General features: G+C 40.9%; 2 protein-coding genes across 2 annotated transcripts in view; one reads left to right on the forward strand and one right to left on the reverse strand.

Moving 5' to 3' along the window:
- Positions 1-25,870, reverse strand: part of MICU2 (mitochondrial calcium uptake 2) — a 146,685-nt gene that overhangs the window by 92,373 nt on the left and 28,442 nt on the right. Inside the window, exon 2 of the mRNA XM_047077727.1 lies at positions 19,349-19,493. Coding sequence (XP_046933683.1) covers positions 19,349-19,493 — 145 coding nt within the window. The remainder of the gene's footprint in view (positions 1-19,348; positions 19,494-25,870) is intronic.
- The window catches only part of LOC124505324 (uncharacterized), a 65,048-nt gene continuing 46,948 nt past the window's right edge, over positions 7,771-25,870 (forward strand). The window contains exon 1 of the mRNA XM_047071598.1: positions 7,771-7,910. Coding sequence (XP_046927554.1) covers positions 7,771-7,910 — 140 coding nt within the window. The remainder of the gene's footprint in view (positions 7,911-25,870) is intronic.

Consider the following 25,870-nt stretch of genomic DNA (forward strand, 5'->3'; position numbering starts at 1 on the left):
ACTAGAATATGTTCAGCCGTTTAAGAAACGAAGTAATACATGCTATAACATAATGAGTCTTGAGAACATTATGCTAACTGAAAGAAGTCAGACACAAAAGGACAAATACCGTATGATTCCACTCATAAGAGGTATCCAGAATAGGCAAATTCATAGAGACAGGAAGTAGATCAGGAATATAACAAAGGTAAGTAGAGAGAGGGAGAAAGTATTACTGATTGATCCCACAGCCCTATCCCAGACCTTCAGAATCAACATCATCAGGGGAGGCCGGAAAGAGCTTGAGATTTTTAACAAGTGCTCCAAGTGAATGTATTATGAAGCAAGTTTGGAAAATCCTGTTATCGCATTTGATTAGAAAGAATGAAATTATACCTAATTTGATAGAGTTGAAAATGATCTCAGAGACTAGCCCCAAATCAATACCTATGATAGTGGCAAAAATAAAAACTATATATATATATATTTCAATTTTTTTTTAATGTTTATTTATGTGACAGAGAGAGAGAGAGAGAGAGAGAGAGATCTCTTTGACAGAGCATGAGTGGGGGAAGGGCAGAGAGAGAGGGAGACCCAGGATCCGAAGCAGGCTCCAGGCTCTGAGCTGTCAGCACAGAGCCCTAGGCGGGGCTCGAACTCACAGACCGTGAGATCATGACCTGAGCCGAAGTCAGACGCTCAACCGACTGAGCCATCCAGGTGCCCCAAGAACTATATATTTTAACTATAACCATTTTAAAATTTAAGATTCATTTGTGGAATTTCAAAAGTCCAAGATAAATACACAAAGACATGGGCTCACACAAGCAACCCTGGCACATGCACCACAATAAACTGCCAACAGGTTAAGCTGAATTTGGTTTATTTATTTATTTGCAAATAGTCTATGTTGTAAGTATATACAAAGGCCCTCAATATATGGAGGTAAGGAACAGTCAGGACCAGTATGGGGCAAGCTTCCTGTGGTATCTTTCTACTACTGGCCTTATTCCTCTCTTCCCAGACACTCCCTGACATCTCTTCTGTGACTCCTTTTTGTTTACACTGGCTTTTAGTAATAGAGGATTAAGCTGTGACTTTATTCTTAAGGGGATTTATATTATAAAAAGGCTTCTGGTTGTGGGAAAAAACTTTTTTAAGAATTAAGCTAAAATCAGTCCAACAAGTGGTGGAACAGATATTTTTTAGGGGGTAGCGGCAGCACTGATTTCCCTCCAATATTATTACCAATAATTATTATAAACTGTAGCTGCATAAACAAGAGATACAAATATCTGCCTTCTCTTGGGAAAGAGTTCTCACGGTGAAATGCACTCTGTTACCTTAGCCCAGACACTTTTGGTTTTCCAAAGCTACATAAATTCATTAATGTTTGGTTTTCAGTTTTTAACCACTGAAACTTAAGCAGAGTTACAACTAAAAATACTTATTGTGCCCCCCCCGCCCCAATTTTGGGAATGATGCTTGTTGTAATATCTTTAAAAGATATGGAAAAGAATGAAAGAATTAAAATCCTTCACACTCCGAGAACGCAGATACAACAACTGCCCCGATGCTTTGCATCTTCCCTAGTAAGAGTAACAATTACAGGAAGTGGCTAAAATTTCAGAGCCCCCCACGTGCCAGAACTCAGTGCTCCACTTGTATCACGTTACTGAATCTTCACCCATGAAGGGAGGTGCTGCGGGCATTCCCGTTTCAGTGACGAGGCAATCGAGGCTGGGAGACCCACTGCGTCCAGGGGGCAGGGGCAGCGTCCCAACTCAGCACGCATGCTCTCAAGTGTGCTGCTCTCTTTCCGTCTCCGAATGCCGACTCCATCCAGGCCTGGAGCCCCTGGGCCCTACGATCTGTTTGATGCCGCCACCGTTGCATTGTTCCTTTCGCCGGCTGGTGTTGTAATTTCCCACCTGGCTCAGTTTCCAGTGCGATCATTTCCTTGCTTCTATTTCACGTTGTCACATGCTCTTGGCCGACCCCAACCCTGGTCAGAGCCAACTCCCTGCCTTGTCCGCCCCAACACTTGTCCAGTGAACATGGAGAAAAGTAACTACAATCACGTTGATTAGACTCACTTAAAATTCCTACGTAGTGACTTCCACTGGGATTACAAAAGACTATTGGCGATCATGTTACATTTCTCAATCCTTACGATCAAACCTGACTGTTTTAGAAGACTACTCTGGCAAATCTCCAACACCCCACCCCCTTCTTCACTCTCAGCCGATGACCTGGATTCTTGATTCACCGAGAAAGAGAAACAGAACTTGCACGAGCTCCCACCATGCAGCGTGCCCTTTCCAAGGCCAAGCTTCCGCGGTGTTATTAGTCTCTTTCCCCTCCTACTTTCTCAAAGACTTTGTCCTGGAAACTCTCTCTTTGCTGCACTGTCAAGTTTTCCTCTCTCATCTGTCAACGTATAAACTTTTGTTTTTCCTGTCTTAAAAAAACCCTCTCTTGATCTCACTTCCACTGCCATCTACTGCTTCAAACTTCTCTTTCCTTTTATGCCAAACCCCTCACCGTCTATTTTCGTTTTTTTCCACTTTCTCTTTTCCCATTCCCATTAAAAGCGACTCTAGCTAGGCTTTTTTTCACACCACTGCACCAAAACCGCACCTATGAAAAGCCACCAATAAACCCTCATGTTGCCAAATCCAATGTTCAATCCATTCATTTACTTGTTTTTTAACTGAAGTATAGCTGGCAATCAATACTATATTAGTGTCACATGTACAACATAGTGACTCCACATTTAACACATGACGAAATTCTGACCACAAAGGTAGCTACAACCATCCTTCACCATACAAAGTTATTACAATATTTTATTTTTATAATTTTTTCAATATTTATTTTTGAGAGAGAGACAGAGCATGAGCGGGCGAGGAGCAGAGAGAGAGGGAGACACAGAATCCGAAGCAGGCTCCAGGCTCCGAGCTGTCGGCACAGCGCCCGACGCAGGGCTCGAACTCAAGAGCCGTGCGATCATGACCTGAGCCGAAGTCAGACGCCCAACCGACTGAGCCCTCCAGGTGCCCCCACAATATTACTGACTCTATTCCCTATGCTGTGCTTTATATCCCCATGACCCATTTATTTGATAAGTCTGTACCTCTTAATCCCCCTCACCTATTTACTCATCCCACAACCCACCTCCCCTTTGGTAACCACCAGCTTGTTCTCTGTATGAGTCTGTTTCTCATAAGACTTTTTGTTTGTTCATTTGCTCTAAATTTTTTTTTTAATGTTTGTTTATTCTTGAGAGAGAGTGTGCACATGTGAGCAGGGGAAGGGCACAGAGAGAAGGAGACACAGCATCTGAAGCAGGCTCCAGGCTCCGAGCTGTCAGCACAGAGCCCGACGCGGGGCTCGATTTCATGAACTGCGAGATCATGACCTGAGCCAAAGTCAGATGCTAAACTGACTGAGCCACCCAGGCACCCCTCACTTGTTTTGGTTTTTAGATTCCACATATAAGTGAAATCATTTGGTAGTTGTCTTTCTCTGGCTTATGTCACTTAGCCTAACACCTTCTAGGTCCATCAATGTTGTAAGATTGCAAATTACAAGATTTCATTTTTTATGGCTAAGTAATACTCCACTGCGGTATAAGATATATCATAGGCTCCCCCCCCGCCTTTTTTATTTGAGTATAGTTGACACACAATGTTACATTAGTTTCAAGTGTACCACATAGCGATTTGACAGGTTTACACATTATGCTATGTTCCCAAGATACACTGCATCACTATCCATTCATCCACTGATGGACATGTGGGTTGCTTCCGTATCTTGGCAGTTGTAAATGATGCCGCTACGAACACAGGGGTGCATGTACTTTTTCAAATTGGTGTTTTCATTTTCTTCAGGTAAATATCCAGAAGCGAAATTACTGGATCATATGGTATTTCTACTTTTAATGTTTTGAGTAACACCATACTGCTTTCCATAGTGGCTGTACCAATTTGCATTCCTACCAATAGTGCACAAGGGATCCCTCTTCTCCACATCCTTCCCGTGAACACTTACATTTCTTACCTTTTTGACACTAACCATTCTGACAGGTGTAACGTGCTATGTCACTGTGGTTTTGATTTGCATTTCTCTGGTGATTAGTGATGTTGAGCGTCACATGTGTCTGTTGGCCATGCGGTTTTCTTTTTTTTAAATGTCTATTCTGACCCTCGACCCATTTTTAAATCAGATTGGGCTTTTTGGTGTTGAGTTGTATGAGATATTTATATATTTTGGATATTAACCTGTTATCAGATACATCATTTGCAAATATCTTCCCCATTCAGTAGGTTGTCTTTTCATTTTGTTGACAGTTTCCCTGCCATGCAAAAGCTTTTTAGTTTGCTGTGGTTCCAACTGCTCATTATTATTTTTGTTGTCTTTGCCTGAGGAGACAGATCCAAAACAATATTGTTAAGACCGATGTCCAAAAGTTTATCACCTATGTTTTCTTTTAGGAGTTTTATGGCTTCGGGTCTCACATTTAGGTCTTTAATCCATGTTAGTTAATCTCTTAGCTTTAAATAACACTAATTTACTGAAAAGTCTTAAATTTACACTTTTGGTTCAATTCTCTTTCTTGTGTATCTAACTGCTTACCTAATCTCTTCTCTTGTTAATGAACACCTGCTATATGTCAAGTACTTTTCTGGGCATTTGGTCTGTGTCACTGAGCACAAGAGACAAAAATCCCTGCTCACAGGGAACAGGCATTCTAGGGGTGGAAGACAGACAGTAAACCTAGAAAATAAGGAAATTAGATATAGCATACATTAGATCATGATAAGTGTTATGAGAAAAACCTGAACAAGGTGAGAGGGATTAAAAGTGCAGCAAAATGAATGGGTGTGTGCGTGTGTGTGTGTGTGTGTGAGACTACAGTTCTTCATTGAGAAGGCAATTTTAGCAAAAAGGGAAGGGATTAACGAAGAGATATCTGGACAATGTGTTGCAGGCAAAGGGAACATCCAGTGTAAAGGCCCTAGATGGGACAGGTTTGTTGTGTCTGATGGGAAGCAAGGTGGCCGTGTGGCTGGAAAGGAGAGCTAAGAAGAGAATAACAGGAGTTTAAGGTCAGAGAGGTGATGGTGGTGGGCAGATAACTTTATAAAATACTTTAATGTCATATTTAATTCAGCTCTGTGTATCTGTCTAACTTGGATTTATGAGAAACAGAAGGGCAGTAGATAGCATGCTTATGTCTAGCCTTTGGAGAAAGGGCTAAAAATTTATGTTGTAGGTCTTGAGGATTTGGACAGCCCCCTCCTTCACTGCTGTCTGGGCTGGCTTTTTAGCAAACTTTCCTATATTTCCATTGCAAAGCCTGCAAATGAGGTTAAAAAAGAAATTGCCAATCTTAGCGCATCCTTCATCCACTTCTGTGCCTCCTGCCTTAGTTCGGTCAGCTAAATAAAAATGCAGCTCTGTCTGACTAAATGAATTGAAATAAAGTGTCCTAAACAAAATTTATAAGGTAGACAGATACTGTGCAACATTCCATATGTGCTATTATAACAGCATTTGTTCTAAGGCATTATATAAACATGTTAAAGAATCATATAATGTGTAGGGGCGCCTGGATGGCTCAGTTGGTTAAGTGTCCGACTTCGACTCAGGTCATGATCTCACGGCACCCGAGTTCGAACCCTGTGTTGTGCTCTGTGCGGACAGCTCAGAGCCTGGAGCCTGCTTTGTGTCTCCTCTGCTCTCTGCCCCTCCCCCACTCACACTCAGTCTCTCTCTCTCAAAAATAAACATTAAAAAAAGAATCATATAATAGGTATAAGATATACATTATATGATAACAGAACAATACATTCGATTAAGCATGCTGGCCATTAAGGCAAAAAGAAAAGTACGCTTGACCACAAAATTTTCATTTTCTAACATAACACAACGTTCTAACAGTCTAAAGACATATTCTGGTAATCATAAACACATTTTCAGCAACGTTTTTAATTATGAAGATGCCAAAATTAATTCACTAAAATTATAATGTATGAGGAATACACCAAGTATCATATTCTACTAAAACAAGCAGCCTGATCAAACTACCATGAGAAAAAGTCATATGAAATTTGGCTATTTTCTCCAAATAAAGCTTAAGTGAATTTCTCATGGCAATATTGCTGCTTTGTTATAAACACAGCTTTATTATGAAACAGTTGGTTGTTAAGTTGCTTTGCATGACTAAGCAAAGAGCACAACACAGAGGAGAGACATAGGCACCAGCTAGAGCAACAAGGGCTCTGAGTGTTAAGCTAAAAGTTGTGGGAAATGCTAAATAATTTTAAGTGGGAGTGTAAAAGGATGAGTTGTTAGTACGGGGACAAAAGAAGCCTAAACTGAAGGAAAGGCAGCCATTGCAATAATCCAGGGAGAAGTGCTGACAGCCTAAACTAAAGCAAAGGAAATAAGAAAAGGACAGACACAAGAGAAATTAAGGAGGCAGAATGAGCAGGTCTTGGTGATGGGCTGTATATAAAAATGAGAGAGATATAGATGTCTGTGAAAACTCCCAAAAGACTGAGTGGCTCAGGGAGGTGATGAGGGTTGTGCCATCACAAAGAAGATACGGGGAAAGAAAAGATTTGATGGGAATTCAGGCTCAGACACGTTGATTTTCTTTTTTAAAAAATTATTTTTATTTGTGAGAGAGAGAGAGAGAGGACATGTGCCTGCACACGCGATCTGCAGGGGCGGGGCAGAGGGAGTGGGGAGGCAGGGGGTGGGGGGAGAGAGAGGAGAGAGAGGAGGGAGAGAGGACAGCCAGAGAGAGAGAGAGAATCCTGAGCAAGCTCCGCACTCAGTGCAGGGCCCAACGTGGGGCTCGATCTCACGAGCCACGAGATCATGGCCTGAGCCGAAATCAAGAGTTGGATGAGCCACCCAGGTGCCCCAGACGTGCTGAGTTCCTAATGCCTGTGGGGATAACACCCAAGTGTCTAACGGACAGCCAAGATATGTGCTTCTGGTGGCCACCAGAGTTTGAGGCTAAAGCGAAAAATATCTAAAGGAACAGCCACTTAAACAGCTGAAGTCATGAGTGACAATAAAATCATTCAGGGATTATGCATAGAGTGACTAGAGCTAAGGGAGCATATGGGCATTTCAGAATCGATAGGTAGAAGAGTAGCCACAAAACCAGCTGAGAGGTAACGAATACATCTGTTAGAAAAAAACAAACAAACAGGAAATACGTGTTACAGGGAGAACAAAGTTTCGAGGAGGGAGTAAATGCTGCTCAAAGATTAAGAAGACTCAGAAGAAGCAGCCTTTGGTCTTGGCAATCCGGAGGTCGGTGGTAATGTTTAAAAGGTAACATTCAGCGGAGAGGTTAGAGAGGAAGCCAGGCTGCGGGGCACCGAAGTGTACGTGAGCTGTAAAGCAAGGAGTATGGATGGCTGAAATCTGGCTGCGAAGACAAGAGCCAAAGAGAAGCGGAGATCACGTTCACGTTGGGGATTTTTCCGAGAGTAAACACACAGGACGACTTGTAAATTTCAGAGGAGGCAGTAGAGATTCAAAGAATGACAAAACTAGGAGATGGTGGGGGAATCAGTCTCAGCAGCGTGAGGAGCACACCAGCCTGAGGGTGTGTAAATGCCTTAGAGGGTCCAGGTGAAGCCGAAGAACGTAAATTTAGAGGCGCCAATCCGCACGGTCACGTGACTTTTCTCCCGCGAGGTCTTAGGTTTAACAAGAAAGACAAAGGAGAAAGATGTTTGAAAGCAAGCATTAGTGAGTGACAAGATGACAGACCGGGCAGCTACGGAAAAGGAAGAAGCTCCAGAAGTGCTGAGGTGTTTCGGGTATTCGAAAGTGGGGCAGGTGGAGGGTCGCCAGAGACTGGGACTCTGTGATCTGAAGTTTCTAAACCGGAGCGATCCCAGGCAATGGGCACAGGATGTGAGCGAAGAGAGGCCAGGTCCCTGGAACTGAGAACCTTACAGTTGTAAGGCTAAAGAAAGCGAGTAGAAAATAGCAAGCTGGAATTCAATGTCAAGGAACCTAAATAAGGGAAAATGGTGTTTCAACCACATAAACTAGTTCTCAAGGGAGCATGCTTTTATGGCATTTAGAGTCTGCAAAGGGGAATCAACGATGGCACGGACCTGCCCCAAACCGAGCAAAGAATGTAGAGGCAGCATCGAACGTCCCCTTGAAAGAAGAGCAGGGAGGTGATTTACACAAGCCCCATCAATTACCATCAGCAAAGCGTATTATTTGCACGAAGTCCCAAAAACTACGTCCCGGGCAAAAGTGAGTTTCGGATCTAATAAATCTCAGATTGTTTTGTTTCTTTCTGTTTATACGATGAAGATCATGGGTCACTGGGTTGGCTCTGCTTTTCCTTGTTTTTCTGTTCACCATGATCCGAAGGAATGCAACCAAGATTATTATCTTCTTATCCATGATGAAAAATGAAGATGAAGTACATCATATGCATAAAGGACGTATTATTTGGCCTGCAAATTACTGAATTCTTGATTTAGCTAAATGCCTTCTGATGAGTTTAATTGCATTCCAATGAATAATAAAAGTGCAAACACTCTTAAGAACCTAAATTGGTTAAACCAAGCACTGCATAAAAACAATGAAACAAAGAAAAAAGCCATGTAAACTTTGAACTTGATTAGAAGAATAGCATGGGTCTGTGGCTAAAATAAGGTGAAAGCAAAAACTGGATTCAACTGAAAGAAAAGGGAAGAAATTCTTTGATAACATTAAGCATAGAATAATAGTTGATGAGGAATAAAATACAAATGTTTAAGGAAAATCAAAGGAGTGAACCACTGAGGGGAAGAGAAAACAAATACTAATACCTATTACTTACAAGTATATGATACATTAATACTTTGAGGATGATGATCCGTTTCTTACAACCTCTACTTGGAACACTTATATGAAAAAATGAACAAAAATTATAGTCTAGGAGACAGCATAGACATTTCTGATAACCAAGAGCTGTCTGGCTACAAAATATTTCTAGGTAATTCTTCCGTTATCTTTTGTTTTTTCCCATACTGTCTATCATCCCGCTGTTTTGTGTCTTTTAGAACCAAAATTTTCAGAAAAAGCAATCTATATCTGTTTTCCTTCCTTCTGATTCTGTTCACCTGCCCACCAGCCTCTTGAAACTGATCTACCAAAGGTCCTAATGGCTCATGCTAGCGACCAAATGCAATAGCCTGTTTCCAGTTATCATTCTACTGGACCTTTCTGGAACATCCACCCACACTCTTGACCAAATATTTTCTGACTTCTATGATACTACATTCTCACTGCTGGTTAATAGTCGTATTTTAAAATCCTCTGTAATTGCCTCTTCTTGTTTCACTTACCTTTTAAATGTCGATTTAAGAAGCATTTTAAACTTTTTCTCTTTTATACCCACAATATATTTTGCAGATGAATTAGAAAATTGTAAGAACAAGAAGAAAATATAAAAACTGACAGGGCCAGAAACTCAGTGTGTACTATTAGCAGCTGGTGATACCCTTGCAGGCTGTATTTTATGCTTTATGATGAAACCAGAAATGAGTAGCAGACGGAAAACTAAAAAATTCAAATATTGTGGACATTAAGCAACACACCATTCAAATAACCAATGGGTCAAGGGAGCAATGACAAGGGAAATTAGAAAATACCTTGAGAAGAATGGAAATGAAAATCACCACATACTGAAACTTATAGGACACAAAAAACACTGCCTACGGTGTTGCTTTTGCTACAGAAACTTAAGTGGGTACTGGGGAGCACCTGGGTGGCTCAGTCAGTTAAGCGTCCGACTTCAGCTCAGGTCATGATCTCACGGTTTGTGGGTTCGAGCCCCGAGTCGGGTTCTGTGCTCACAGCTCGGAGCCTGGAGCCTGCTTCCCATTCTGCATCTCCCTCTCTCTCCGCCCCTCTGCTGCTCGTGCTCTGTCTCTTTCTCTCAAAAATAAATAAACGTTAAAAATTTTTTTTCAATAAAAAAAAGTGGGTACTGAAGCCTCTATTATTGTTGAATTATCTATTTCTGTCTTAATGTCTACAGTTTTTCCTTCATGTATCTTGATATGCTCTTCTTACTAGGTGCACAGTTTTATCTTGCTGGTGGATGGCCCTTTTCTCATTATAAAATGTCCCTATTTATTTCTGGTAACATTTTTTAAAGTCTATTTTATTTGATACTAGTAGAGCCACTCCAGCATACTTGTGGTCGTTTGTATATCTTTTCCCATCTTTTCACTTTCACTCCTTTTTCTTTTTTGCATCTAGACTGCGTCTGCCGTTAACAGCAATTAGTTGGATGTTGTTTTTAAACCTAGTCTGACCACATGAAAAGATGTTCATCATCACTTACCATCAGGGAAATGCAAATGAAAACTACGATGAGCTATCACCTCCCACCTGTCGGAGGTGGCTAAAATCAGCAACACAAGAAACAACAGGTGTTGGCAAGGATGTGGCGAAAAAGGAACCCTCTTGCGCTGCTGACGGGAATGCAAACTGGTGCGGCCGCTGCGGAAAACAGTATGGAGGTTCCTCAAAAAGCTAAAAATAGAACCATCTTACGACCCAGCAGTTGCACTATTGAGCATTTACCCAAAGAATACAAAAACACTAATTCAAAGGGATATATGCACCCTGTGTTTACCGCAGCATTATTGACAATAACTAAGATATGAAGAAGCCTAAGTGCCCATGGACTGATAAATGGATAAAGAAGATGTGTCCTATATATATACATACTAGATTATTATTTGGCCATGATAAGTATGAAATCTTGCCATTTGCACTGATACGGATGGAGCTAGAGAGTATATATGCTAAGTGAAATAAGTCAGTTAGAGAAAGACAAATATCCTATGATTTCACTCCTATGTGGAATTTAAGAAACAGAATGAGCAAAGGGGGAAAAAAAGAGACAAATCAAGAAACAGACTTTTAATTATATGGAATAAACTGACGGTTACCGAAGGGGAGAGGAGTTGAGGGATGGGTTAAACAGGTGATGGGGATTAAGGAGGGCACTTGTACTGAGTACAGAATTGCCGAATCACTATATTGTGCACCTGAAACTAATATAACACTCTGTTAATTGGAATTAAAAAATCTAGTCTGACGAATTCTGCCTTTTGATTGGATTGCTCGATCCATTCCCATCTGATGGTAGTACTGACATAGCTGATTTATATCTACCATTTTACTTTGTGTTTTCTATGTGTGTTAAGCCTCGGACGTTGCTTCTCGGGGAGGCACAACTTCGGGTGTGCCCACAATCACTGGGATGACAATAGTTCTTGGCAGTTCTCCTGGTCCCTTTCCCTGACCGTATCACGGTGTTAAGCTCCACTGTCAGCTAACTATTGTTTCTGAGAATGCCTGGGACACAGATTGCTTTGGACAATAATACAATCAAAATTGGGCTCCTTGAAGGCATGGTTCCCATGGTCAGTATTTAATATTTGTTATGAACCCAGGAGGGCTCCTTCTAGCTGCCTTTCTCTCATTCTTTTCTGCAAACTAGCCAGCCTACAGTTAAGCTTGTTATCTTCACTGAACCTATCAAAATCCTCTCAATTACCTTTCACCACACTCTTCCACCTGTTTTTTTTAGAGCATCCTCAGGCTTAAGCTTCTCTCTGCTGTTTAAAATAAAGTCAGTTTCTTTGCAAAGAGATTAGGAACTATTTTTATTTTTTTTACCACCTGCTTCTTCCCCCAGGCAGTATCTTTGACCCAGGCCTCTAGAGCTGGGAGTAGGGCTCTGACACCTCTACTCCAAAAGGTGGGTGGTAGTAATCTCCAGTCTCAGTGTGGAAGCAATGCCTTATGAGCTGGGAAAAGGGAAATCAAGGTTTCAATATTCTCAGTGGCACAGAGCCCAAGGCAGACTCTCAATTCTGTAAGTGAGGTCTGGGGGGGCAAGAAGGGAGCTCCGACCTCTGAACTGCACTTGCACAGAATTTAGCCTTGGCAAGTAACTGAGGGCAGGCAGGATGAGAAATGCCGGTGTCCTGCTCAACCCTGGGAAGTGAGTCTTCTGACTAGGAGCTGCGGGTAGAGGGAACCCTGTGTTCTTGGCTGCACCAGTCTGGAATGGAGTTTCGGCCTCAATGAACTGAAAGGAGGGAGGGATCGGTCTTAGTTCAAACACTACAGACCCTCATTTCTTATCCAATTTTAGCTGATTTTTTGAATATATGCTTCCCCATGTGCTGTATGGTCTTAAGAACATTTCTAGAGACTTTAAATGATATTTTAAAATATTTAATCAGTTTCAGTGGGAAGCAGGTCCATGGAGCTTCTCAGGTTGACACGATGGGAGCTGATCTCTTCAGTTTGTTCTCTTACTACTAAATAAAATTCCATCGTATAAACACACGAACAGTGTATTTATCCATTCTCTAAATGATGGACATTTGGGTTGTTTCTAGCTTTTTTTGCTACTACTGCTGCTATGAGTATTCTTATACATATATTCTATACATGGGCAAGTGTTCCTGTTGGTTGTGCAGTATGTATACACAGAGGAAGGGGCTTTTTAGATCAAAAGTTATGCAGACTTTACAAGGCAATGCCAAATTGTTTTCTAAAGCACCTGTTCCAGTCGATGCTTATAACCAATAGGATATAAAAGTAAGGCCTTATTGATCTATATCCTCTATAGCCTTTGTTATTAAGAGACTTGACTGCTGAAAATCTAAAAGGTATAAACTTGTATCTTGTAGTCACTAATAAAGGTAAATATATGTTTAAGTTTATTGTTCTTGTATGTTTCCTCTTCTGTGAATGCTATTTGTTTCTTCTGCGCATTTTTTGATCAGGTTGTCTTTTTCTTATTGATTTGTAGATTTGTACGTATTTTAAATATTCTTTGTCAGCGCCGTACATAAATGTTGCCAGTTGGTGGCTTGTCTTCAATTTTTCTAATGTGACTTTGGATAAACAGAAGTTCTAATTTTAATATAGTTGAATTTGTCAATCTCTTATGTTAGTCCTTTTTGTGTTTTAAGAAATGTTTCTCTAGCCCAAGGAGACAGATTTTTAAAATTATTTTTATAATTTAACAATTTTAAAATGATCTCCTTCCATATAGAGTAGATTTATTGAATAGGTCCTCCTTTCCACGCTGATTTACAATGCCCCTTCTATCCTACGTGAGCTCCACTTATGCCCATGTGTTTCTGGGCTCTATCCTGCTCCAATGGCTAATCTGTCTATTCCTGTACCAATGCCACTTGATATTAATTACTATAACTTTATAATAAGTCGTAAGCTGGTAGGAGTGTCTTAGATAGTTCAGGCCTGTTGCTTTTCCATTCAAATTTTCAAATCAGCCTGTCATAATACATACACACACACACCCTACTGGGACTTAAAAAAAAATTTTTTTTAATGTTTACTTATTTTTGAGAGAGTGTGAGCAGGAGAGGGGCAGAGAGAGACAGGGAGAGAGAAAGAGAATCCCTAGCAGGCTCCGCACTGTCAGCAGTGAGGCCGATGTGGGGCTCGAACTCACGAACTGTGAGATCATGACCTGAGCCAAAGTCAGACATTTAACAGACTGAGCCACCGAGGCGTCCCACGCTATTGGGATTATTACTGGAATTACACCGAATCTATAGGTTAGGGGTTACAAATTGGGGTCTATGGACCCAATTATGCTTGCAGAAATGTTTAGTTGCGTAGCAGGGTGTTTTACACAATTTTGAAATTTGAATGCTTCTTACAGCTGACCCCTTCTCCCCCACCACCATCATACTGTACGTTGATTCAATCTACATAATACTTTTCTGCCTGGTCCTACATGTTACTGAATTTGCCACTCAGTCTTACATACCATTCCTTCCAAGGATTCTCTTGAGGGTCCCAACTTCCTTCTGAAGATACCAGCTGAAGGCTCCAAATTTCCCACTTCCTTATTATGCAGAAATACTTAGCCCATCTTTGTCTAATTCTGCAACGTTGGCCATACCCAAAGGATATTACTTTTTATAACTAGATAGATTCCTTAAGGTATTTCTTCCAGATAAAAGAACAACTTTTCCTAAAAGGAATTCTGAAATCTTAATGTTACTTACTCAGAATATAGCCAACTTTAAAAATAATCTTTTCTTTTATGGGTTTTGTACAAAATGAGAATCATATGATACTACTTCGCCCCACTTGGTTAACCTGGCTAGAGGTTTATCAATTTTATGATCTTTCCAAAAGTCCAGCTTTTGGTTTCATTGATTTTCTCTATTAATTTCCTGTTTCAAATTTCAAGGGTATCTGCTCCAATATTTTATCTTCTGCTTGTTTTGGATTTAACTTGCTCTTCTTTTTTGAATTTGCTAAATTGGAACTTAGATTCTGGATTTTAGGTATTTCTTCTTTTCTAACCTGCATTCAGTGCTAACAATTTCCCCCTAGGCATGGCCTTTGCTGTATCCCATAAATTTTCATCGGTTGTATCTCCATTTTCATTTAGTTCAAAATATTTAAAACTTTTTTTTTGGACTCATGTTTTATTTAGAAGTGTGTTTTTTAGGGGCTCCTGGGTGGCTCAGCTGGTTAAGTGTCTGACTCTTTTTTTTTTTTTTTTTTTAAATTTTTTTTTTTTTAACGTTTATTTATTTTTGGGACAGAGAGAGACAGAGCATGAACGGGGGAGGGTCAGAGAGAGAGGGAGACACAGAATCGGAAACAGGCTCCAGGCTCTGAGCCATCAGCCCAGAGCCCGACGCGGGGCTCGAACTCACGGACCGCGAGATCGTGACCTGGCTGAAGTCGGACGCTTAACCGACTGCGCCACCCAGGCGCCCCAAGTGTCTGACTCTTGATTTGGGCTCAGGTCATGATCTCGCGGTTTGTGAGTTCGAACCCTGCGTCGGGCTCTGCACTGACAGGGCGAAGCCTGCTTGAGATTCCCTCTCCCTCTCCCTTTGCCGCTCTCCCACTTGTGCACTCTTTCAAAATTAATAAACAAACTTAAAAAAAAAAAAAGAAGTGGCTGATCTTTAAATATTGTGAAAACTTCCAGTTACCTTTGTTACCGATTTCTAGTTTAATTCTATTGTGGCCTGAGCGCATGTTCGTATGATTTTGATTTTTCTAAGTTTGTTTGGGTGTGTTTGATGGCCGCAGATGTGGTCAGTCTTGGTGAAGGCTCCAGGTTGGAGTGAGAGTGTAATCCTCTGTCGTTGGATACAGTATTCTGTAAGTGTCGGGTAGATCCGGTTGGCTGACTGGGCTGCGTGGCTACATCCTTACTCATTTTCTGCCTGCTGCTGCCAATCACCGACAGGGGGCTGCTGAAGTCTCCAGCCTAAGGGTAGATTCACCTACTTCTCCTCGCAGTTCTATCAGTTTTTGCCTCATGTATTTTGACGCTCTGTAGTTAGCCACATACACAGTAGGGATTGTTATGTGTTCCTTAAGAACTGCCCCCTTTTGTCATGATATAATGCCCCTCTTTATTCCTGAAAACTTCCCTTGCTCTGAAATATGGTTTGTTTGTACTTAATATAGCTATTCTAGCTTTCTTTTTTGCAGGGTTAACATGGTACATCTTTCTCCATCCCTTTATTTTACATCTATGTCTTTATATTTAAAGTGATTTTCTTTTCCATAACACATATAAATGAGATACCTGTCTCTGATTGGTATCTTTAGACCTTTCATAGCTAAAGTAATTATTGATATAGTTGGATTACTATCTACGATATTTGTAACTGTTTTCTGTTCATCATTGTTTTTTGCTTCCTTTTTTGTCTTTTTTGTATAATTGGATTCTCTCCTCTCATAGCATGTCAATTATATTTCTTCAAATAAATTTTAGTGGTTTCCCCAAGGTGTGCAACATACATTTATAACTAACCTAGGTCTACCCTCAAGTAACACCATACTGCTTCACGGGTAGTGCAGGTGCCTTATAGCAGAGCATCCCCGGTTCCTCAACCCCACTCATCAGAACGCTGCTGGCATGCATTACACTCTTCCATAAGCTATCATCATTGCTGCTATTGTTATTTCGAGAAAACTGTCAGATCCGTTAAGAAAAATGATTTTCTTGTGTCTTCATTTATTCCATTTCTAACTCTGTTACTCTCTTCATGTAGACCTGAATTTTTGACCTCTGTCATTTTTCCTTCTTTCAGAAGAACTTAACATTTCTTTAGGGCAGATCTGTCTACTGATGACAAATTCCCTCAGTTTTTGTTTGAGGAATTCTTTATTTCTCCTTCACTGTTGAAGGATAATTTCATTGGATACAGAATTCTAGGTTGGTGGATTTTTCTTTCAAAATTTTCAGTATTTTACTTCATTCTCTTCCTGCTTGTATAGCTTCTGAAGAGAAGTATGATATAGTTCTTATCCTTGTTTCCCTTTAGGTGAAGGTTTTTTCCCCCCCTCTGACTTCTATTTCCTCTCTGTCTTTGATTTTCGTCTCTCTTAGTCTTTGATTTAATTTTCTCTTTGAGATTTTCTGCAGTGTGAACGATATGCCTAGATATAGGGTTTTTAAAAATATTTATCCTGTTGGGAATTCTGTGAGCTTCCCGAATTTGTGGTTTGGTGTTTACAAATAATTTTGGAAATTTATCAGTTGTTAATAACTCCGAATATTTCTTCTTTCTTCTTCTGGTATAGCCATTATGTGCATGTCACACGTTTTTGAATTGCCCCACATTTTTTGGACACTCTGTTTTTTCCAGTCTTTCTTCTTTTTCAGTTTAAGTCTCAATTAACATGTCTTCAAGCTCACTGATTATTTCCTCGGCCCAGGGCATTATTCTTATGAGACCATTAAAAGCACTCTTCATTTCTATCGTAGTGTTTTTTACTTCTACGTTTCCTTTTGATTCTAAGAGTTTCTCCATCTCTGCTTACATTACCTCTCTGTTATATGTTGGGTACTTTTTCCACTGGAGTCCTTAGTTATATTAATCATGGCTATTTTACATCCTGGTCTGCTAGTTCCAAAACCTTTGCCATCTTTGGATTTGGTTCTGGTGTTTGCTTGGTCTCTTCAGACTGCCTTTTGCCTTTTGGTATGCCAACTGAGCTTTCTGAGAGCCTGCTACGATCTAGCAGGCGAACGTTACTTAAGGAAATAGGTCTTAAGTGTGAGGTTCTGTTTATCTGGAAGACGTCAGGATGGGTTTACTGTCCGCTCTGGCTGCGGTGTCAGAGGCTACAATTTCCTCTGGTGTCCTTGTTTTGTCTCCTCTGCTGCTTCCATTTCCCTAGAGACTCCTTCGTGCACACGGCCCGAGAGGCACAGTTCTGTCAGTCGGAACCCTCTGTCAGACGGGAGCCCTGCTGACGTGGGGGGAGGTGGGGGGGAGAAGCTCTTCCAAAGCCTGTGGTTAGGTCTCAGTGGGCTAGTGAGCCTGTGTCCCCGGGCTGTGATCCTCACAAGTGCTTTCAGGTTTTTGTTTTCCTTCTTAAGTGAGACAGAAAGGCTAGAGGGGGCCAGAGGTGGGTACTACATTCCTCAAGGTTGGTTAGGCTGTGGTAAAACACCAGTGGGTCGGAACCTGGTAAAACAGTGTCCTGTCTGCGCAGGCCTTTGCTAAGGAGAACTGAATGCTCTGGGAGTATTTCGGATGATTACTTTTCCCTTCCCCTTGAGGGAAGGAGGGAAGATTTTTCTCAGATCTCCACTGTGACACATGGTGGGGCTCCTCTAAAACTCACAAAAGTACCTGGGACCCTCGTGGCTGGGTCTTCACAAGTTCTTCTCTCTCAAGCTAGCCCATGCTCAGACTCTAGCAATTAGCCAAACCACTCTCTAAATATGCCTACCAGATGCTGGCTGCGGTGGTGGTGTCTGGGCAGTTTCTGCCCTGGGTAAGCTCTGCTTCTCTGTATCTGCCCGTCCCCAGTTTTCAGGTCCCTGCGCCCTGTGGTCTCAATTCTCTGACGGATCTAAAAAGAGTTGCTGATTTTTAATGTTTCAGCTTTTTTCTTGCTGTGAGGATAGGAATCACCGTGTTCAAACTCTACACATTGGGAGGGGCTAAACTACATTAAAAAAAAAATTCTTTTGTATCTCTCCAGGCATTTACTTAGACTAATTAGTTTTCCAGTGGGAATTTACTGCAACAAAGTGAGTACATGTTTTAAGGGTTTTGATACATACTGCCAAACTCCCCTCCAAAGAAGAGGTAAGTAACCAAAATAACCTACATTTACTTTTCTGCTCACAAACCTTCACTGGTCCCTCACTGGTCACAAACGATGTCCACCCAACTCTACCAAACACACGAGTCTCTGACGGTTGCATAGGGTTACTGTACAATATGGCCCTTATCTGTTTTCTGGTTTGACCTGTCACTACGCCGAACCCAGTTCTTCGGTTTTAGTGCCTACAGCATGCCACGATGATTCATTTTGTTTTTGGTCAAGTCACGTCTCAATCTCGACAGTGCTCTCCCAAGTCTTCATGGTCTTTTCAACTCAACCCGCACTCGGTTACTGCTCCCTGCGGCCTCGCCCACACAGCTACCTACCGCACAGTACTTCTAGCACACTCTGACAGGGGTCAGCGAGGCAAGGAGTTTTCAGAAACACGTCTATAATAGAGGGCACAGAGGATAGGCCCCAGTTTACTCTCTGCAAAGTAAAGGGGACTAGTTTAGGTAATAAAACTAAGAATTTCTAACATCATTTGGAGTAACTAAAAGTTGACAGTTTAGGGCAGAAAAGTACAGTGGATTTTTGCTTCTTATTGTATTTGTGGGTTCCCCCCCATTGCTCTCATCTAGTTTCATTTTTTTTTGCCCAATTTAAAACACCAATAGCACCAAAAACTAATATCCTGAATAAATTTATTCTATTAAGAACCTAGTTAGTGACATTTAAAAACGTACCTATTTTTCCTCTGGCTCTTTAGAAAAACCCATATGCAAAACAACTATTTCTTAGATAAATACATACAAAGTTGAACTAAATTTGTGTCACAAAGAAGATAAAGTCTAAACAATAAGCAAATGCGTGGCACAAAGAATTATAATTAAAATGAAGGGGCGCCGGGGCGGCTCAGTTGGTTAAGCATCCAACTTCAGCTCAGGTCATGGTCTCACAGTTCATAGGTTCGAGCCCCGTGTCGGGCTCTGTGCTGACAGCTCAGAGCCTGGAGCCTGCTTTGGATTCTGTGTCTTCCTCTCTTTCTGCCCCTCCCCTGCTCGTGCTCTGTGTGTGTCTCTCTCTCTCTCTCAAAAATACATACACATTAGAAAAAATTTTAAGAAAATGAAGAAAAGCTGTTACCAATTCTGAAAAATAGAATTTTTTCAGCCTTAATGTTTGATTTTTTTAAAAAACTTAAAAAATCCAAAAAACAACTCACGTTCCATTTGCTCAAACATTACTGAAAAGAGGAAGTCTCGTGGTGTCATGTAATATTCGCCCTCATGTTCCAGTGAAGAAAACTGCATGAAGCGCTGTTTACGCAGAGACAGTTTTTCTCCCATCTCTCCAGAGTCGGCCATTTTCTAAAAGAAAAAGAGATTGCAATTTAAGACTTTTTTTTAGGATGAGTCCTCAACTTAGCTACTTTTAACACGATGTTGAAAGAGTAGTTTCAGTGTCTAGGTCTACCAATCTCCGAATGTTTACATCGTTCGTTTAACAACTATTTACTTGAGTGTCTACCTGCCCCTCTTTCAGGCTCGAGGAGACAATGGTGAATGACAAGACAGAGTGGGAAGATGACAACTAATGAATACACACAGAAAATCATGTAGGATAATGAGAAGCGCCAGGAAGCAAGAGCAAGCCGGATAAAAGTCATAAGGGGTAGTATTTTAGAGAGGACGGTGAGGGGAGGCCTTTCTAAAGAGCTGACACTTACAGAGACTAAATGAGAGCAGTCATTGAGCCATGGGGCTCTCTGGAGGAAGAGAATTCTAAGCAGGGGGTAGAGTAAGATCCAAACCCATGAGATTCCCGTGTGTGTGTGTGTGTGTGTGTGTGTGTGTTTCTAGGTAAGCTAGAAACTGTTCAAGGAACAGTGTGGCAGTCAATGAAATCAGAGAGATGGGTAGGCAAGAGTTCAAGTACAGTTGTGCTTTTTCACGAAGATAAAACATATCATGTCTGATAAACAGCCCTGCTTTCAGAAATCTACTTACGTCACAGGTGGAAAGTGCTAAAAGGTTAAGAAATGGGAACTGGTAAAATACTATTAGTGCAAGAGCCTGTATATCTCAGGCAACGGCACCTAGATCTCGACTCAAACGTGGATAGAGACAATATCGAAATCTTTGTTGCTAACCCTTCGTTGAGCACTTGTTATGTGCTAGAGACTATACTAATAAAGCCTTCCACACGATTACTCAGTCCTCACCATAACTGAACAACAGATACTGCAGGAGGCATGGAGACTAAAGTCAATGGCACAGCCAGTATGAAAAACCAGAAGTGTCCAACTCGCAGTGTTTGGACCCTTACCTACCACACTCACCTCCCATCCAAGGCTGGGCATCGTATCCTAGACATATGGAAGAAGACACCACAGGGGTTAACGCAGACACCAATGTCAAGATAGCAGTAGATGCAGAAATCCGAAGGCATCCTCTCACCTTGGATTGTTTTCCCTACAACACTGCTCTGATCTGAACCACAACATCCTCCCTGGACACATCACTTTCCTTTCACAGTTACTACCACTGAACCTATTATTTGCCCTGACACACAGTGATGTTCACTGACTAGAATCGAAAGGGGGGAAAAATGTGAATTCTAGTTGCTTCAACCTCTCCAAATTCAAAGCCAACAAAATTCTAAGTCAACAGCTCCTTTTGGGCTGATCTCAGTCCTTTGCCTAGTATTAATGCTCTCTCCTCGGTTTGACTGTTGCTTTCTTCGACCAGCTAGTTTCATACCTCTGTGGTGGTCTATGTAGTGCATTCCAGAATACTAAACATACATACTCAGTAATACTGCAATGATCTGAACCCCTATCTTCCCCAGAACTTGTCTATTTGTGTCTTTCCTTTTATTTCTCCTTAAATTACTACCACAAAAATAACCCAAGAGTCATGTTTTAATTATATTACTCCATACTCTTATCCTAATCATCAGAAAAGTGAATTTTGGGGCATCTGGATGGCTCAGCTGGTTAAGCGTTCAACTCCTGAATTCAGCTCAGATCATGATCCCAAGGTCATGGGATCGCGCCCCGTGTTGGGGTCCACGATGAGCATGGAGCCTGCTTAGGATTCTCTCTCTCTCTCTCTCTCTCTCTCTCTCTCTCTCTGCCTCTCCCCTACCCCACTCATGCTGTCTCTCTCTAAAAAGAAAAAAGGAAGGAAACTGGATTTTATTAACACTCCAAACATTTTATATATGAGGCAGATATAGTAACAGATAACATTATTATTTTATTTAAGAAACTGATACTGAGTATGTGTAGGAAAACAGTGGTAAACAAGACAAACGTTAATTCCTACCAGCATGTACTAAGTGCTTTGGCAGTGAAAAAAAAGGATACAGATGAGATAGGGGAGAGCGGGTAAGGGTCTTCTCAGTAAATGTCACAGCACTGCCAAAGTCCTAGATATGAGAGAGAATACAGTACAGTAGAAGAATGGAAAGAAGTTAAGGGCATATATACTATTAGTTTAGAGAATAGTTCTATTTACTATACTAATATTATTGTATAGTTTATTAAGAATTTAACAAAAGTGAGTGATCCATACAAAAATATAGTGTAGTTCCAAATTCTTTTTAAAATTTTTATGTTTATTCATTTTTGAAAGACACGACAGAGACAGAGCACAAGCAGGGGTGGGGCAGAGAGACAGGGGGACACAGAATCCGAAGCAGGCTCCAGGCTCTGAGCCGTCAGCACAGAGCCCGACGCGGGGCTCGAACTCACGAACCGCGAGATCATGACCTCAGCCAAAGTTGGACGCTCAACCGACTGAGCCACCCAGGTGCCCCTATATTTCCAAATTCTTAAACAAACGTCTTTTTTTAATGCTTCCTAATATCTAAATTGCTCCTGACTAATTAAAAGAACAGCTTTTTGCCCAACTTAATCCTTTTTGTGTAAACAAACTCTTAAATTTCAACCAACTAAAAGGAGTCAATTACTCATTTATGCTCCTCCTCAAATGGTTTCATAACAGGATGGACCGTTACCTCTGCGTCTCTTGGTTTTCATGATGTCCTCCCCCTTGTAGCAATCCTATTCTTTCCTGGTGTGTCAAAAATGACCAAGAAGTAAAAACAAACCTTCCACTATTTTACAGCAAGACATGAAAACTACTTGCAAAGAAATCCTATTTTTTTCTTCTAGGAGATTTAGACCCTAAAAATCCCCTATCTCATGGTTACCATTCCATATTTTCCATATGCCTGTATGTCTGTAACTTGCATAAGCATAACATTTCCGAAGAGTCTTGAGAAGAATCAATTATTCTGGGAAGTGCCATTTTAAATAATGGTCGACTGGGTTGTCATCCCTTCCAGTTTTGATTAAATATCCTCTCCAGTGAACAAGAAAAAGTAGAGGAGGTGAAACTAAAACTCCCTTTCACGGGCGGATCTCTGAGCTTAAAGTTGTCATATGAATCACAGGCCATGAATTTAGAAGGTCACTTAGAAGCACATGACCTCCAAATTTGTCCTACCACCATGACTTTATCAGCAGATGGTATGAAATACAACCGTCTGACAACCCCTACTAACACCCTCACAATTCACTCTGGTATTGTGGCCTTTAATTCCTGCTACTTCGTGGTATAAACAAACCTATTCTTTCAACTACCTACAAACCTTTCAACTCCCATGGCATTACTCCCATGGCATAATGTCTCTTTTTTTCCCTCATCCTTTCTACTACCTCTCCCACTCTGCTTACTGAGTACACACCTATCACTTGGAGGTCGCCACCATCGTCGATTCTAATCCTACCACTTCTCTTATGGAACACAAAGTGGAAGCTCCGAGTCCGTCTCTTCCTTTTAGTCTTCCCCGCATCCTAATCCACCCTTCAAGTAAAAACTTACTGGAGCATCTACTGACTTGAGGTCTCTCTAGGAAGAGACAGGACACGTATGAGTCAAGGCGGCAACAGGATAGCAGTAAAGCCTAACAATAATAGCTTGTGTTAACATGGAGTACACGCAGGGCAGCGTGCTAACGTCTTTACAACCTTCGCGATAACCCCAACAGCAGACATCTTTACCATCTTCATTTTACAAAAGAAGAAACCGTGGCTTGTCAAGTGTTAGCGGCTTGCTCAGATTAACACAGCAAGTAAGTCCACAGCATAGGCAGTGTGACAATAACCCCAGTCTCAACCACTACCCTATACTCGCTCCTCTAAGACTTACAGAAGTTAGCAAAACAGAGAAAGCAGTGTGGGTAACGACGGCTGAGGAAGCTCGTGAAAACAGTGGGATTTAAGCTAGGCTCTAGAGCATAAAAATGACTACAACAAGAATTAGCCACATTTAGGCCTGGGCTGACTGTTGTCCATTTCCTAAATGTTAACTATGGCTTCTCTCCTTCAATCAACGTAGGATTCCTAATGTTTCTTTGCTACAATGAACTTTACCTAGGGGGGGAAAAGTACTGTTTTAAAATCACTAGAACCTTTATAATTCCAGGTTGATGAACCAACAAATTAGTTTTATTTAGGTCACCTTTACCATACAGTAGCTGAATTTTAAGTTCAGTTAGTTAGTTAGTTAATAATCTCTACACCCAACATGGGGCTCAAACTCATGGCCCCAAGATCAAGAGTTGCACACTCCTCTGACTGAACCAGCCAGGCACCCCAGTATTGAATTTTAAAAACCACTAGTATAATTGATGTGCTTATATATATATATATATATGTATATATATATATATATATATGCTTACTTCACAGAATTTAAATGATAAATCTAGATCACTGAAGTATAAATATATGACACATAATGTTACATTTAATTTGCCATTTTTAATCTTTTATTTACCTGTCTGGTTTATTCCTGCCTTACTTCATTTGTGTAACCAATTCTGATCAAATTTCAGACTTACTGGATGGATTTAATTGTCAAGAATGAACAATTTTTCCTTCCTCCCCAACTCTTTCTTTCATCTGCGTTCTTTTCCTATATACACATGCTTGGATGCTCTTTTCCCACCTTCCCTTCTTTCCTTCTCTTACATGTTTCAGGTGGATTTATTTATTTATTTTTAAAGATTTTTAAAAATGTTTATTTATTTATTTTGAGAGAGAGGGAGAGAGAATCCCAAGCAGGCTTTGCACTGGTAGCACAGAGCCTGATGCAGGGCTTGATCTCTTGAAATCATGCATGACTGAGCTGAAAATCAAAAAGTCAGATGCTTAACTGACTGAGCCACCGAGGGGCCTCTTAAAGATTTTATTTTTAAGCAATGTCTGCACCCAGTGTGGGGCTTGAACTTACAACCCCAAGATCAAGAGTCTCATGCTCTACTGACTGAGGCAGCCAAGCATCCCCAAAACAGGAGTTTTCAGGTGGCTTTGTAAAAATTGTTGGCTGCTGCTTTCATATTCCTTGAACGAGTACTGTTGTTGTTATTATTGTTATTGATATTGTTTTGGGTACTCATTTGCTTAACCTCCATTCATTTCCTTTAGTCTCTTTCTCACTTTGGCATATATGTGGCCTATCTATGGTAGGTTGGGCTTGGTAAACTGAACTAAGGCAAAGACATTGGCTTATAGACTTTGTAAGTGTCATCAGAATATCAGTTTAGATGGAAAGGATGAGAAGGAACAATAAAGGTCAAAATATTAAAGTTATATCTGAGAGTACCAATATATGAGCAAATCGTAGCTTAGTATTCTTGCATATCAGGCAATGAAAAGCTCATTAATTCATTCTCAAACGTTGAAGAACCTGTTATGTGTCACTGTTCTGTAGATATATAGATGGATACTATGAGGTCTTCCTTTAAGGAGTTTACAGGGGGGAGTGCTGGATAGCAAATAAATAATTAATAAGAGCACTGTCTCTCAGGCCAAACTGCCTGGGATTCAAATTCCTGTTCTGTCACTTACCAGACATGTGAAATTTGGACCAGTGACCTCTCTGTGCCTCATCTGATTCATATGAAAAATGTGGAAACTGGAATCAAACTACTTGGATTTAAATGCCAGCTCTATCAGTTGGTCAAGTCGTATTATCCTTCTTCACTTAACTAATGCATAAAATGGACAAAACAGGAGTCACTACTTCAAAAGGTCTTTTATTTATTTTTTAGTCATTGAACAAAGTTAAGTGTAATTAACATGCAACGTTACATCACTTTGATTCAACAGTTCTATTGGTTACTCCATGCTCAGCACAATAAATGTAGTCACTACCCGTCACCATACAAAACTGTTGACTATACTCTTTATGCTGTATCTTTTCATCTCCCTGTATCATTCAAAGGCTCTTTTAAAGAATGAGTGTGCAGTGAAATAATACACACAAAGCCCTTATCATAATGCCCGGCACACACTAAGTGCTCTAGAAGGTTAGCTATTACTACTATGATACATTTTAACAAATGCTCTAATAGAATTATAGAAAAAATTCTGTGAGAAGGCAGAGAGAGGACCAATGAACTGTCTTGTTACTTGGAAGACTTCAGAAAGGCATTGCAGAGCAGAAGATGGTTGAACCACATCACACAAGAGGGGGTACAAGGAGCTGCAGTACAGCAAACTATACTAAAGTCAGTTCTGAGCTTGGGCGGGGGGGCACATCCATGGTGTAGAGGGTTGCTGGGGTACATGAAAACATAAATGGACCAAACAGGAGAATGGCACACACACTACAGTGGAAAGGTCATCTTGGCTACTGACATTTTCTTCTGTTAATTTATACAACAGCCACCA

This window comes from Lynx rufus, unplaced genomic scaffold (assembly GCF_022079265.1).
Source record: "Lynx rufus isolate CCGP_SWC_20201006 ecotype Redwood Valley unplaced genomic scaffold, mLynRuf1.p SCAF_1, whole genome shotgun sequence".
Taxonomy (NCBI): Eukaryota; Metazoa; Chordata; class Mammalia; order Carnivora; family Felidae; genus Lynx; species Lynx rufus.